Below are 15587 nucleotides of genomic sequence, written 5' to 3'. Positions count from 1 at the left end.
CTCTCTTTCTCTCTCTCTCTTTCCAGGACTATTGTCTATTTATCCATTGTCTATACAGTGGGACAGGTTGTCATGGCAGTAAGCGCTATACACGACATCACAGACTCAGACATGGACGGGACCCCTGACAACATGACCTTCCATGTGTGAGTTCATCTGTTGTTCTCCCTAAACACAACATCCTACATAAGCCTAGATCACAGGGTACAGTACAGCATTGTAAAAAGATTAGAGTTAGTAAACTTAGTCGATCAAGTTGACTCAACTTATTGATATGATATGAGTTCCATCAGTTGAACTGTTAAGTGATGTGCTGTTCTCTCCCCTTCAGGGCCATGTCTATGGTTGGCCTGTTCCTCATCGCTCTGGGAACGGGGGGAATCAAACCCTGTGTTGCTGCCTTCGGAGGAGACCAGTTTGAAGACCACCAGGTTGGTAACACTAGCGGAGCAGCCGTTTTACAGTCTACTGACCTCCGTCATTACGGTAGTGTAGACGCCATTTTAGAAACAACACACAGCCCTTCCTTTAGAGTCGGTCTCTACTGACCCTCAGTAGTGTAGACGCCATTTTGGAGACAACACACAGCCCTTCCTTTTAGAGTCGGTCTCTACTGACCCTCAGTAGTGTAGACGCCATTTTAGAAACAACACACAGCCCTTCCTTTTAGAGTCGGTCTCTACTGACCCTCAGTAGTGTAGACGCCATTTTAGAAACAACACACAGCCCTTCCTTTTAGAGTCGGTCTCTACTGACCCTCAGTAGTGTAGACGCCATTTTGTAAAGCAGCGTCTGGAGATAGTGATCAGCGTGGTTTGTTACTGTGACTTCAGTCATTACGGTAGTGTAGACCCTCAGTAGTGTAGACGCCATTTTGTAAAGCAGCGTCTGGAGATAGTGATCAGCGTGGTTTGTTACTGTGACTTCAGTCATTACGGTAGTGTAGACCCTCAGTAGTGTAGACGCCATTTTGTAAAGCAGCGTCTGGAGATAGTGATCAGCGTGGTTTGTTACTGTGACTTCAGTCATTACGGTAGTGTAGACCCTCAGTAGTGTAGACGCCATTTTGTAAAGCAGCGTCTGGAGAGGTTTGTTACTGTGACTTCAGTCATTATCAGTGCTGACTGTGCTGAGCCAGCAGCTGTAGGTGTATCTATCTAACACATTCCACCTGGTTGTTTATTAACGATGAACCCTGGTTACACGCTGGGAGGGCATTTAGGGTTATAGTGCATCATGTTGCTGATGTGGGTGAATCTCCAGCAGATAGATGCTGCTGCTCCTCCTACTATCACTATTACTGTTACTATTGAGCCGGCTGTGGTTAGACACCAGTGGGAAGGTCCGGCTGTGGTTAGACACCAGTGTGAAGGTCAGATGTTTGCAGGCTATATAGCAAGCTAGCTCTCTAGACCCGCCTCCTGGTAACACCACCTCTAACCATGTTCTCCTGTTCCAACCCTGTTCTCCTGTTCCAACCCTGTTCTCCTGTTCCAACCCTGTTCTCCTGTTCTAACCCTGTTCTCCTGTTCCAACCCTGTTCTCCTGTTCCAACCCTGTTCTCCTGTTCTCCTGTTCTAACCCTGTTCTCCTGTTCCAACCCTGTTCTCCTGTTCTCCTGTTCTAACCCTGTTCTCCTGTTCCAACCCTGTTCTCCTGTTCTAACCCTGTTCTCCTGTTCTAACCCTGTTATCCTGTTCTAACCCTGTTCTCCTGTTCTAACCCTGTTCCAACCCTGTTCTCCTGTTCTAACCCTGTTCTCCTGTTCTAACCCTGTTCTCCTGTTCCAACCCTGTTCTCCTGTTCTAACCCTGTTCTCCTGTTCCAACCCTGTTCTCCTGTTCTAACCCTGTTCTCCTGTTCCAACCCTGTTCTCCTGTTCTAACCCTGTTCCAACCTTGTTCTCCTGTTCTAACCCTGTTCTCATGTTCTAACCCTGTTCTCCTGTTCCAACCCTGTTCTCCTGTTCTAACCCTGTTCTCCTGTTCCAACCCTGTTCTCCTGTTCCAACCCTGTTCTCCTGTTCTAACCCTGTTCTCCTGTTCTAACCCTGTCCTCTGAACCTGTTCTCCTGTCCATGTCTCCTGTTCTAACCCTGTTCTCCTGTCCATGTCTCCTGTTCTAAACCTGTCCTCTGAACCTGTCCTCCTGTCCATGTCTCCTGTTCTAAACCTGTCCTCTGAACCTGTCCTCCTGTCCATGTCTCCTGTCCTCCTGTCCTCTGAACCTGTCCTCCTGTCCATGTCTCCTGTCCTCCTGTCCTCTGAACCTGTCCTCCTGTCCATGTCTCCTGTCCTCCTGTCCTCTGAACCTGTCCTCCTGTCCATGTCTCCTGTCCTCCTGTCCTCTGAACCTGTCCTCCTGTCCATGTCTCCTGTCCTCCTGTCCTCTGAACCTGTCCTCCTGTCCATGCGTTCTCCAGGAGAAACAGAGGAGCACATTCTTCTCCATCTTCTACCTGTCAATCAATGCTGGTAGTCTCCTGTCCACCGTCATTACACCCATCCTCAGAGGTACGACGATAACCTAACCCTAAACTAACATTAACCTGGTCAGCCTTTACATTACTAACCCTAAACTAACATTAACCTGGTCAGCCTTTACATTACTAACCCTAAACTAACATTAACCTGGTCAGCCTTTACATTACTAACCCTAAACTAACATTAACCTGGTCAGCCTTTACATTACTAACCCTAAACTAACATTAACCTGGTCAGCCTTTACATTACTAACCCTAAACTAACATTAACCTGGTCAGCCTTTACATTACTAACCCTAAACTAACATTAACCTGGTCAGCCTTTACATTACTAACCCTAAACTAACATTAACCTGGTCAGCCTTTACATTACTAACCCTAAACTAACATTAACCTGGTCAGCCTTTACATTACTAACCCTAAACTAACATTAACCTGGTCAGCCTTTACATTACTAACCCTAAATTAACATTAACCTGGTCAGCCTTTACATTACTAACCCTAAACTAACATTAACCTGGTCAGCCTTTACATTACTAACCCTAAACTAACATTAACCTGGTCAGCCTTTACATTACTAACCCTAAACTAACATTAACCTGGTCAGCCTTTACATTACTAACCCTAAACTAACATTAACCTGGTCAGCCTTTACATTACTAACCCTAAACTAACATTAACCTGGTCAGCCTTTACATTACTAACCCTAAACTAACATTAACCTGGTCAGCCTTTACATTACTAACCCTAAACTAACATTAACCTGGTCAGCCTTTACATTACTAACCCTAAACTAACATTAACCTGGTCAGCCTTTACATTACTAACCCTAAACTAACATTAACCTGGTCAGCCTTTACATTACTAACCTTAAACTAACATTAACCTGGTCAGCCTTTACATTACTAACCCTAAACTAACATTAACCTGGTCAGCCTTTACATTACTAACCCTAAACTAACATTAACCTGGTCAGCCTTTACATTACTAACCCTAAACTAACATTAACCTGGTCAGCCTTTACATTACTAACCCTAAACTAACATTAACCTGGTCAGCCTTTACATTACTAACCCTAAACTAACACAATACCTGGTCAGCCTTTACATTACTAACCCTAAACTAACATTAACCTGGTCAGCCTTTACATTACTAACCCTAAACTAACATTAACCTGGTCAGCCTTTACATTACTAACCCTAAACTAACATTAACCTGGTCAGCCTTTACATTACTAACCCTAAACTAACATTAACCTGGTCAGCCTTTACATTATTAACCCTAAACTAACATTAACCTGGTCAGCCTTTACATTACTAACCCTAAACTAACATTAACCTGGTCAGCCTTTACATTACTAACCCTAAACTAACATTAACCTGGCCAGCCTTTACATTACTAACCCTAAACTAACATTAACCTGGTCAGCCTTTACATTACTAACCCTAAACTAACATTACCCTGGTCAGCCTTTACATTACTAACCCTAAACTAACATTAACCTGGTCAGCCTTTACATTACTAACCCTAAACTAACATTAACCTGGTCAGCCTTTACATTACTAACCCTAAACTAACATTAACCTGGTCAGCCTTTACATTACTAACCCTAAACTAACATTAACCTGGTCAGCCATTACATTACTAACCCTAAACTAACATTAACCTGGTCAGCCTTTACATTACTAACCCTAAATTAACATTAACCTGGTCAGCCTTTACATTACTAACCCTAAACTAACATTAACCTGGTCAGCCTTTACATTACTAACCCTAAACTAACATTAACCTGGTCAGCCTTTACATTACTAACCCTAAACTAACATTAACCTGGTCAGCCTTTACATTACTAACCCTAAACTAACTTTAACCTGGTCAGCCTTTACATTACTAACCCTAACCTAACATTAACCTGGCCAGCCTTTACATTACTAACCCTAAACTAACATTAACCTGGTCAGCCTTTACATTACTAACCCTAAACTAACATTAACCTGGTCAGCCTTTACATTACTAACCCTAAACTAACATTAACCTGGTCAGCCTTTACATTACTAACCCTAAACTAACATTAACCTGGTCAGCCTTTACATTACTAACCCTAAACTAACATTAACCTGGCCAGCCTTTACATTACTAACCCTAAACTAACATTAACCTGGTCAGCCTTTACATTACTAACCCTAAACTAACATTAACCTGGTCAGCCATTACATTACTAACCCTAAACTAACATTAACCTGGTCAGCCTTTACATTACTAACCCTAAACTAACATTAACCTGGTCAGCCTTTACATTACTAACCCTAAACTAACATTAACCTGGTCAGCCTTTACATTACTAACCCTAAACTAACATTAACCTGGTCAGCCTTTACATTATTAACCCTAAACTAACATTAACCTGGTCAGCCTTTACATTACTAACCCTAAACTAACATTAACCTGGCCAGCCTTTACATTACTAACCCTAAACTAACATTAACCTGGTCAGCCTTTACATTACTAACCCTAAACTAACACAATACCTGGTCAGTCTTTACATTACTAACCCTAAACTAACATTAACCTGGTCAGCCTTTACATTACTAACCCTAAACTAACATTAACCTGGTCAGCCTTTACATTACTAACCCTAAACTAACATTAACCTGGTCAGCCTTTACATTACTAACCCTAAACTAACATTAACCTGGTCAGCCTTTACATTACTAACCCTAAACTAACACAATACCTGGTCAGTCTTTACATTACTAACCCTAAACTAACATTAACCTGGTCAGCCTTTACATTACTAACCCTAAACTAACATTAACCTGGTCAGCCTTTACATTACTAACCCTAAACTAACATTAACCTGGTCAGCCTTTACATTACTAACCCTAAACTAACATTAACCTGGTCAGCCTTTACATTACTAACCCTAAACTAACATTAACCTGGTCAGCCTTTACATTACTAACCCTAAACTAACATTAACCTGGCCAGCCTTTACATTACTAACCCTAAACTAACATTAACCTGGTCAGCCTTTACATTACTAACCCTAAACTAACACAATACCTGGTCAGTCTTTACATTACTAACCCTAAACTAACATTAACCTGGTCAGCCTTTACATTACTAACCCTAAACTAACATTAACCTGGCCAGCCTTTACATTACTAACCCTAAACTAACATTAACCTGGTCAGCCTTTACATTACTAACCCTAAACTAACATTAACCTGGTCAGCCTTTACATTACTAACCCTAAACTAACACAATACCTGGTCAGCCTTTACATTACTAACCCTAAACTAACATTAACCTGGTCAGCCTTTACATTACTAACCCTAAACTAACATTAACCTGGTCAGCCTTTACATTACTAACCCTAAACTAACATTAACCTGGTCAGCCTTTACATTACTAACCCTAAACTAACATTAACCTGGCCAGCCTTTACATTACTAACCCTAAACTAACATTAACCTGGTCAGCCTTTACATTACTAACCCTAAACTAACATTAACCTGGTCAGCCTTTACATTACTAACCCTAAACTAACATTAACCTGGTCAGCCTTTACATTACTAACCCTAAACTAACATTAACCTGGCCAGCCTTTACATTACTAACCCTAAACTAACATTAACCTGGTCAGCCTTTACATTACTAACCATAAACTAACATTACCCTGGTCAGCCTTTACATTACTAACCCTAAACTAACATTAACCTGGTCAGCCTTTACATTACTAACCCTAAACTAACATTAACCTGGTCAGCCTTTACATTACTAACCCTAAACTAACATTAACCTGGTCAGCCTTTACATTACTAACCCTAAACTAACATTAACCTGGTCAGCCATTACATTACTAACCCTAAACTAACATTAACATGGTCAGCCTTTACATTACTAACCCTAAACTAACATTAACCTGGTCAGCCTTTACATTACTAACCCTAAACTAACATTAACCTGGTCAGCCTTTACATTACTAACCCTAAACTAACATTAACCTGGTCAGCCTTTACATTACTAACCCTAAACTTACATTAACCTGGCCAGCCTTTACATTACTAACCCTAAACTAACATTAACCTGGTCAGCCTTTACATTACTAACCCTAAACTAACACAATACCTGGTCAGCCTTTACATTACTAACCCTAAACTAACATTAACCTGGTCAGCCTTTACATTACTAACCCTAAACTAACATTAACCTGGTCAGCCTTTACATTACTAACCCTAAACTAACATTAACCTGGCCAGCCTTTACATTACTAACCCTAAACTAACATTAACCTGGTCAGCCTTTACATTACTAACCCTAAACTAACATTAACCTGGCCAGCCTTTACATTACTAACCCTAAACTAACATTAACCTGGTCAGCCTTTACATTACTAACCCTAAACTAACATTAACCTGGTCAGCCTTTACATTACTAACCCTAAACTAACATTAACCTGGTCAGCCTTTACATTACTAACCCTAAACTAACATTAACCTGGCCAGCCTTTACATTACTAACCCTAAACTAACATTAACCTGGTCAGCCTTTACATTACTAACCCTAAACTAACATTAACCTGGTCAGCCTTTACATTACTAACCCTAAACTAACATTAACCTGGTCAGCCTTTACATTACTAACCCTAAACTAACATTAACCTGGTCAGCCTTTACATTACTAACCCTAAACTAACATTAACCTGGTCAGCCTTTACATTACTAACCCTAAACTAACATTAACCTGGTCAGCCATTACATTACTAACCCTAAACTAACATTAACCTGGTCAGCCTTTACATTACTAACCCTAAACTAACATTAACCTGGTCAGCCTTTACATTACTAACCCTAAACTAACATTAACCTGGTCAGCCTTTACATTACTAACCCTAAACTAACATTAACCTGGTCAGCCTTTACATTACTAACCCTAAACTAACATTAACCTGGCCAGCCTTTACATTACTAACCCTAAACTAACATTAACCTGGTCAGCCTTTACATTACTAACCCTAAACTAACACAATACCTGGTCAGCCTTTACATTACTAACCCTAAACTAACATTAACCTGGTCAGCCTTTACATTACTAACCCTAAACTAACATTAACCTGGTCAGCCTTTACATTACTAACCCTAAACTAACATTAACCTGGCCAGCCTTTACATTACTAACCCTAAACTAACATTAACCTGGCCAGCCTTTACATTACTAACCCTAAACTAACATTAACCTGGTCAGCCTTTACATTACTAACCCTAAACTAACATTAACCTGGTCAGCCTTTACATTACTAACCCTAAACTAACATTAACCTGGTCAGCCTTTACATTACTAACCCTAAACTAACATTAACCTGGTCAGCCTTTACATTACTAACCCTAAACTAACATTAACCTGGTCAGCCTTTACATTACTAACCCTAAACTAACATTAACCTGGTCAGCCTTTACATTACTAACCCTAAACTAACATTAACCTGGTCAGCCTTTACATTACTAACCCTAAACTAACATTAACCTGGTCAGCCTTTACATTACTAACCCTAAACTAACATTAACCTGGTCAGCCTTTACATTACTAACCCTAAACTAACATTAACCTGGTCAGCCTTTACATTACTAACCCTAAACTAACATTAACCTGGTCAGCCTTTACATTACTAACCCTAAACTAACATTAACCTGGTCAGCCTTTACATTACTAACCCTAAACTAACATTAACCTGGTCAGCCTTTACATTACTAACCCTAAACTAACATTAACCTGGCCAGCCTTTACATTACTAACCCTAAACTAACATTAACCTGGTCAGCCTTTACATTACTAACCCTAAACTAACATTAACCTGGTCAGCCTTTACATTACTAACCCTAAACTAACATTAACCTGGTCAGCCTTTACAATACTAACCCTAAACTAACATTAACCTGGTCAGCCATTACATTACTAACCCTAAACTAACATTAACCTGGTCAGCCTTTACATTACTAACCCTAAACTAACATTAACCTGGTCAGCCTTTACATTACTAACCCTAAACTAACATTAACCTGGTCAGCCTTTACATTACTAACCCTAAACTAACATTAACCTGGCCAGCCTTTACATTACTAACCCTAAACTAACATTAACCTGGCCAGCCTTTACATTACTAACCCTAAACTAACATTAACCTGGCCAGCCTTTACATTACTAACCCTAAACTAACATTAACCTGGTCAGCCTTTACATTACTAACCCTAAACTAACACAATACCTGGTCAGCCTTTACATTACTAACCCTAAACTAACATTAACCTGGCCAGCCTTTACATTACTAACCCTAAACTAACATTAACCTGGTCAGCCTTTACATTACTAACCCTAAACTAACATTAACCTGGTCAGCCTTTACATTACTAACCCTAAACTAACATTAACCTGGTCAGCCTTTACATTACTAACCCTAAACTAACATTAACCTGGTCAGCCTTTACATTACTAACCCTAAACTAACATGAACCTGGTCAGCCTTTACATTACTAACCCTAAACTAACACAATACCTGGTCAGCCTTTACATTACTAACCCTAAACTAACATTAACCTGGTCAGCCTTTACATTACTAACCCTAAACTAACATTAACCTGGTCAACCTTTACATTACTAACCCTAAACTAACATTAACCTGGTCAGCCTTTACATTACTAACCCTAAACTAACATTAACCTGGTCAGCCTTTACATTACTAACCCTAAACTAACATTAACCTGGCCAGCCTTTACATTACTAACCCTAAACTAACATTAACCTGGTCAGCCTTTACATTACTAACCCTAAACTAACATTAACCTGGTCAGCCTTTACATTACTAACCCTAAACTAACATTAACCTGGTCAGCCTTTACATTACTAACCCTAAACTAACATTAACCTGGCCAGCCTTTACATTACTAACCCTAAACTAACATTAACCTGGTCAGCCTTTACATTACTAACCCTAAACTAACATTAACCTGGTCAGCCTTTACATTACTAACCCTAAACTAACATTAACCTGGTCAGCCTTTACATTACTAACCCTAAACTAACATTAACCTGGTCAGCCTTTACATTACTAACCCTAAACTAACACAATACCTGGTCAGTCTTTACATTACTAACCCTAAACTAACATTAACCTGGTCAGCCTTTACATTACTAACCCTAAACTAACATTAACCTGGTCAGCCTTTACATTACTAACCCTAAACTAACATTAACCTGGTCAGCCTTTACATTACTAACCCTAAACTAACATTAACCTGGTCAGCCTTTACATTACTAACCCTAAACTAACATTAACCTGGTCAGCCTTTACATTACTAACCCTAAACTAACATTAACCTGGTCAGCCTTTACATTACTAACCCTAAACTAACATTAACCTGGTCAGCCTTTACATTACTAACCCTAAACTAACATTAACCTGGTCAGCCTTTACATTACTAACCCTAAACTAACATTAACCTGGTCAGCCTTTACATTACTAACCCTAAACTAACATTAACCTGGTCAGCCTTTACATTACTAACCCTAAACTAACATTAACCTGGTCAGCCTTTACATTACTAACCTTAAACTAACATTAACCTGGTCAGCCTTTACATTACTAACCCTAAACTAACATTAACCTGGTCAGCCTTTACATTACTAACCCTAAACTAACATTAACCTGGTCAGCCTTTACATTACTAACCCTAAACTAACATTAACCTGGTCAGCCTTTACATTACTAACCCTAAACTAACATTAACCTGGTCAGCCTTTACATTACTAACCCTAAACTAACACAATACCTGGTCAGCCTTTACATTACTAACCCTAAACTAACATTAACCTGGTCAGCCTTTACATTACTAACCCTAAACTAACATTAACCTGGTCAGCCTTTACATTACTAACCCTAAACTAACATTAACCTGGTCAGCCTTTACATTACTAACCCTAAACTAACATTAACCTGGTCAGCCTTTACATTACTAACCCTAAACTAACATTAACCTGGCCAGCCTTTACATTACTAACCCTAAACTAACATTAACCTGGTCAGCCTTTACATTACTAACCCTAAACTAACATTAACCTGGTCAGCCTTTACATTACTAACCCTAAACTAACATTAACCTGGTCAGCCTTTACATTACTAACCCTAAACTAACATTAACCTGGTCAGCCTTTACATTACTAACCCTAAACTAACATTAACCTGGTCAGTCTTTACATTACTAACCCTAAACTAACATTAACCTGGTCAGCCTTTACATTACTAACCCTAAACTAACATTAACCTGGTCAGCCTTTACATTACTAACCCTAAACTAACATTAACCTGGCCAGCCTTTACATTACTAACCCTAAACTAACATTAACCTGGTCAGCCTTTACATTACTAACCCTAAACTAACATTAACCTGGTCAGCCTTTACATTACTAACCCTAAACTAACATTAACCTGGTCAGCCTTTACATTACTAACCCTAAACTAACATTAACCTGGCCAGCCTTTACATTACTAACCCTAAACTAACATTAACCTGGTCAGCCTTTACATTACTAACCCTAAACTAACATTAACCTGGTCAGCCTTTACATTACTAACCCTAAACTAACACAATACCTGGTCAGCCTTTACATTACTAACCCTAAACTAACATTAACCTGGTCAGCCTTTACATTACTAACCCTAAACTAACATTAACCTGGTCAACCTTTACATTACTAACCCTAAACTAACATTAACCTGGTCAGCCTTTACATTACTAACCCTAAACTAACATTAACCTGGTCAGCCTTTACATTACTAACCCTAAACTAACATTAACCTGGCCAGCCTTTACATTACTAACCCTAAACTAACATTAACCTGGTCAGCCTTTACATTACTAACCCTAAACTAACATTAACCTGGTCAGCCTTTACATTACTAACCCTAAACTAACATTAACCTGGTCAGCCTTTACATTACTAACCCTAAACTAACATTAACCTGGCCAGCCTTTACATTACTAACCCTAAACTAACATTAACCTGGTCAGCCTTTACATTACTAACCCTAAACTAACATTAACCTGGTCAGCCTTTACATTACTAACCCTAAACTAACATTAACCTGGTCAGCCTTTACATTACTAACCCTAAACTAACATTAACCTGGTCAGCCTTTACATTACTAACCCTAAACTAACACAATACCTGGTCAGTCTTTACATTACTAACCCTAAACTAACATTAACCTGGTCAGCCTTTACATTACTAACCCTAAACTAACATTAACCTGGTCAGCCTTTACATTACTAACCCTAAACTAACATTAACCTGGTCAGCCTTTACATTACTAACCCTAAACTAACATTAACCTGGTCAGCCTTTACATTACTAACCCTAAACTAACATTAACCTGGTCAGCCTTTACATTACTAACCCTAAACTAACATTAACCTGGTCAGCCTTTACATTACTAACCCTAAACTAACATTAACCTGGTCAGCCTTTACATTACTAACCCTAAACTAACATTAACCTGGTCAGCCTTTACATTACTAACCCTAAACTAACATTAACCTGGTCAGCCTTTACATTACTAACCCTAAACTAACATTAACCTGGTCAGCCTTTACATTACTAACCCTAAACTAACATTAACCTGGTCAGCCTTTACATTACTAACCTTAAACTAACATTAACCTGGTCAGCCTTTACATTACTAACCCTAAACTAACATTAACCTGGTCAGCCTTTACATTACTAACCCTAAACTAACATTAACCTGGTCAGCCTTTACATTACTAACCCTAAACTAACATTAACCTGGTCAGCCTTTACATTACTAACCCTAAACTAACATTAACCTGGTCAGCCTTTACATTACTAACCCTAAACTAACACAATACCTGGTCAGCCTTTACATTACTAACCCTAAACTAACATTAACCTGGTCAGCCTTTACATTACTAACCCTAAACTAACATTAACCTGGTCAGCCTTTACATTACTAACCCTAAACTAACATTAACCTGGTCAGCCTTTACATTACTAACCCTAAACTAACATTAACCTGGCCAGCCTTTACATTACTAACCCTAAACTAACATTAACCTGGTCAGCCTTTACATTACTAACCCTAAACTAACATTAACCTGGTCAGCCTTTACATTACTAACCCTAAACTAACATTAACCTGGTCAGCCTTTACATTACTAACCCTAAACTAACATTAACCTGGTCAGCCTTTACATTACTAACCCTAAACTAACATTAACCTGGTCAGTCTTTACATTACTAACCCTAAACTAACATTAACCTGGTCAGCCTTTACATTACTAACCCTAAACTAACATTAACCTGGTCAGCCTTTACATTACTAACCCTAAACTAACATTAACCTGGTCAGCCTTTACATTACTAACCCTAAACTAACATTAACCTGGTCAGCCTTTACATTACTAACCCTAAACTAACATTAACCTGGTCAGCCTTTACACTACTAACCCTAAACTAACATTAACCTGGTCAGCCTTTACACTACTATCATTATGCCTGTGGAATATGGACAGTTTCTACATCCAATACCACAATAACCAAACACCATGTGTGTGTCCCCTCCTCCAGGCCAGGAGTGTGGTATCCACTCTCAACAGAAGTGCTATCCTCTGGCCTTCGGCGTCCCTGCAGCCCTGATGGTGGTGGCTCTCAGTGAGTTCTGTTACCCTCGTTTCCTAACCCTGACCTCGTTTACACTTCATGGAGTTGCTTCCTTCCTAACATTCATCAGTTTTGATCTGAACTCTGTCTGTCTGTCCACTGTATCTCATCTATGACTCTCTGTTTAGTTAACAGAGGCGGATGTCTCTCTGTGTTTCCACAGTCGTGTTCATCGTTGGCAGTGGCATGTACAACAAGACTGCTCCTAAAGGCAACATTATGCTGGAGGTCTGCAAGTGCATTGGGGTAAGACAGTCTATCAACATCCAGACAGTAAGGGGGTAAGACAGTCTATTAACATCCAGACAGTAAGGGATTAGACAGTCTATTAACATCCAGACAGTAAGGGGGTAAGACAGTCTATTAACATCCAGACAGTAAGGGATTAGACAGTCTATTAACATCCAGACAGTAAGGGGGTAAGACAGTCTATTAACATCCAGACAGTAAGGGGGTAAGACAGTCTATTAACATCCAGACAGTAAGGGATTAGACAGTCTATTAACATCCAGACAGTAAGGGGGTAAGACAGTCTATTAACATCCAGACAGTAAGGGGGTAAGACAGTCTAATAACATCCAGACAGTAAGGGGGTAAAACAGTCTAATGACATCCAGACAGTAAGGGGGTAAGACTGTCTATTAACATACAGACAGTAAGGGACTAGACAGTCTATTAACATCCAGACAGTAAGGGGGTAAGACAGTATATTAACATCCAGACAGTAAGGGGGTAAAACAGTCTATTAACATCCAGACAGTAAGGGGATTAGACAGTCTATTAACATCCAGACAGTAAGGGGATTAGACAGTCTATTAACATCCAGACAGTAAGGGGGTGAGACAGTCTATTAACATACAGACAGTAAGGGGGTAAGACAGTCTATTAACATCCAGACAGTAAGGGGGTAAGACAGTCTAATAACATCCAGACAGTAAGGGGGTAAGACAGTCTATTAACATCCAGACAGTAAGGGGGTAAGACAGATCTGTTTAAGTTACAGATATCTGTTTAAGCTAGAGAGATCTGTTTAAGTTACAGATATCAGTTTAAGCTAGAGATACTTTTTGCATTGGATGCGTCTCAATCCGATCATCCGCCGATGTTCAACATCTGCGGTGAAAGTTGGCAGAGCTAGAGCGCTGTTTGTCAGGCCATGAGACGCTTCGTCTGAAGGAAACCAATACTGGTTTGAAAAATGAATGGAAGTATTTGGTATTTGGTATTTTATTAGGATCCCCATTAGCTGTTGCAAAAGCAGCAGCTACTCTTCCTGGGGTCCAAACAAAACATGAAACATAAACATGAACTAACATTACTAACACACATGAAACATTAACCTGGTCAGTCTTTACATTACTAACCCTAAACTAACATTAACCTGGTCAGCCTTTACATTACTAACCCTAAACTAACATTAACCTGGTCAGCCTTTACATTACTAACCCTAAACTAACATTAACCTGGTCAGCCTTTACACTACTATCATTATGCCTGTGGAATATGGACAGTTTCTACATCCAATACCACAATAACCAAACACCATGTGTGTGTCCCCTCCTCCAGGCCAGGAGTGTGGTATCCACTCTCAACAGAAGTGCTATCCTCTGGCCTTCGGCGTCCCTGCAGCCCTGATGGTGGTGGCTCTCAGTGAGTTCTGTTACCCTCGTTTCCTAACCCTGACCTCGTTTACACTTCATGGAGTTGCTTCCTTCCTAACATTCATCAGTTTTGATCTGAACTCTGTCTGTCTGTCCACTGTATCTCATCTATGACTCTCTGTTTAGTTAACAGAGGCGGATGTCTCTCTGTGTTTCCACAGTCGTGTTCATCGTTGGCAGTGGCATGTACAACAAGACTGCTCCTAAAGGCAACATTATGCTGGAGGTCTGCAAGTGCATTGGGGTAAGACAGTCTATCAACATCCAGACAGTAAGGGGGTAAGACAGTCTATTAACATCCAGACAGTAAGGGATTAGACAGTCTATTAACATCCAGACAGTAAGGGGGTAAGACAGTCTATTAACATCCAGACAGTAAGGGATTAGACAGTCTATTAACATCCAGACAGTAAGGGGGTAAGACAGTCTATTAACATCCAGACAGTAAGGGGGTAAGACAGTCTATTAACATCCAGACAGTAAGGGATTAGACAGTCTATTAACATCCAGACAGTAAGGGGGTAAGACAGTCTATTAACATCCAGACAGTAAGGGGGTAAGACAGTCTAATAACATCCAGACAGTAAGGGGGTAAAACAGTCTAATGACATCCAGACAGTAAGGGGGTAAGACTGTCTATTAACATACAGACAGTAAGGGACTAGACAGTCTATTAACATCCAGACAGTAAGGGGGTAAGACAGTATATTAAC

General features: G+C 39.8%; 1 protein-coding gene across 1 annotated transcript in view; it reads left to right on the top strand.

Moving 5' to 3' along the window:
* Positions 1 to 79: 79 nt before the first annotated feature.
* Positions 80 to 15587, top strand: part of LOC311119422 (solute carrier family 15 member 1-like) — a 47934-nt gene continuing 32426 nt past the window's right edge. Inside the window, exons 1-5 of the mRNA XM_084194117.1 lie at positions 80 to 146; positions 332 to 431; positions 2423 to 2513; positions 14780 to 14863; positions 15036 to 15118. Of these exons, the coding sequence (XP_084050243.1) occupies positions 112 to 146; positions 332 to 431; positions 2423 to 2513; positions 14780 to 14863; positions 15036 to 15118 (393 nt within the window). The 5' untranslated portion in view covers positions 80 to 111. The remainder of the gene's footprint in view (positions 147 to 331; positions 432 to 2422; positions 2514 to 14779; positions 14864 to 15035; positions 15119 to 15587) is intronic.

The sequence above is a fragment of the Coregonus lavaretus genome (assembly GCF_964263955.1).
Source record: "Coregonus lavaretus genome assembly, contig: HAP1_SCAFFOLD_4244, whole genome shotgun sequence".
Taxonomy (NCBI): domain Eukaryota; kingdom Metazoa; phylum Chordata; class Actinopteri; order Salmoniformes; family Salmonidae; genus Coregonus; species Coregonus lavaretus.
Note: the sequence above shows the minus strand (reverse complement) of the source record. Positions and strands in the feature narration are given on the sequence as shown.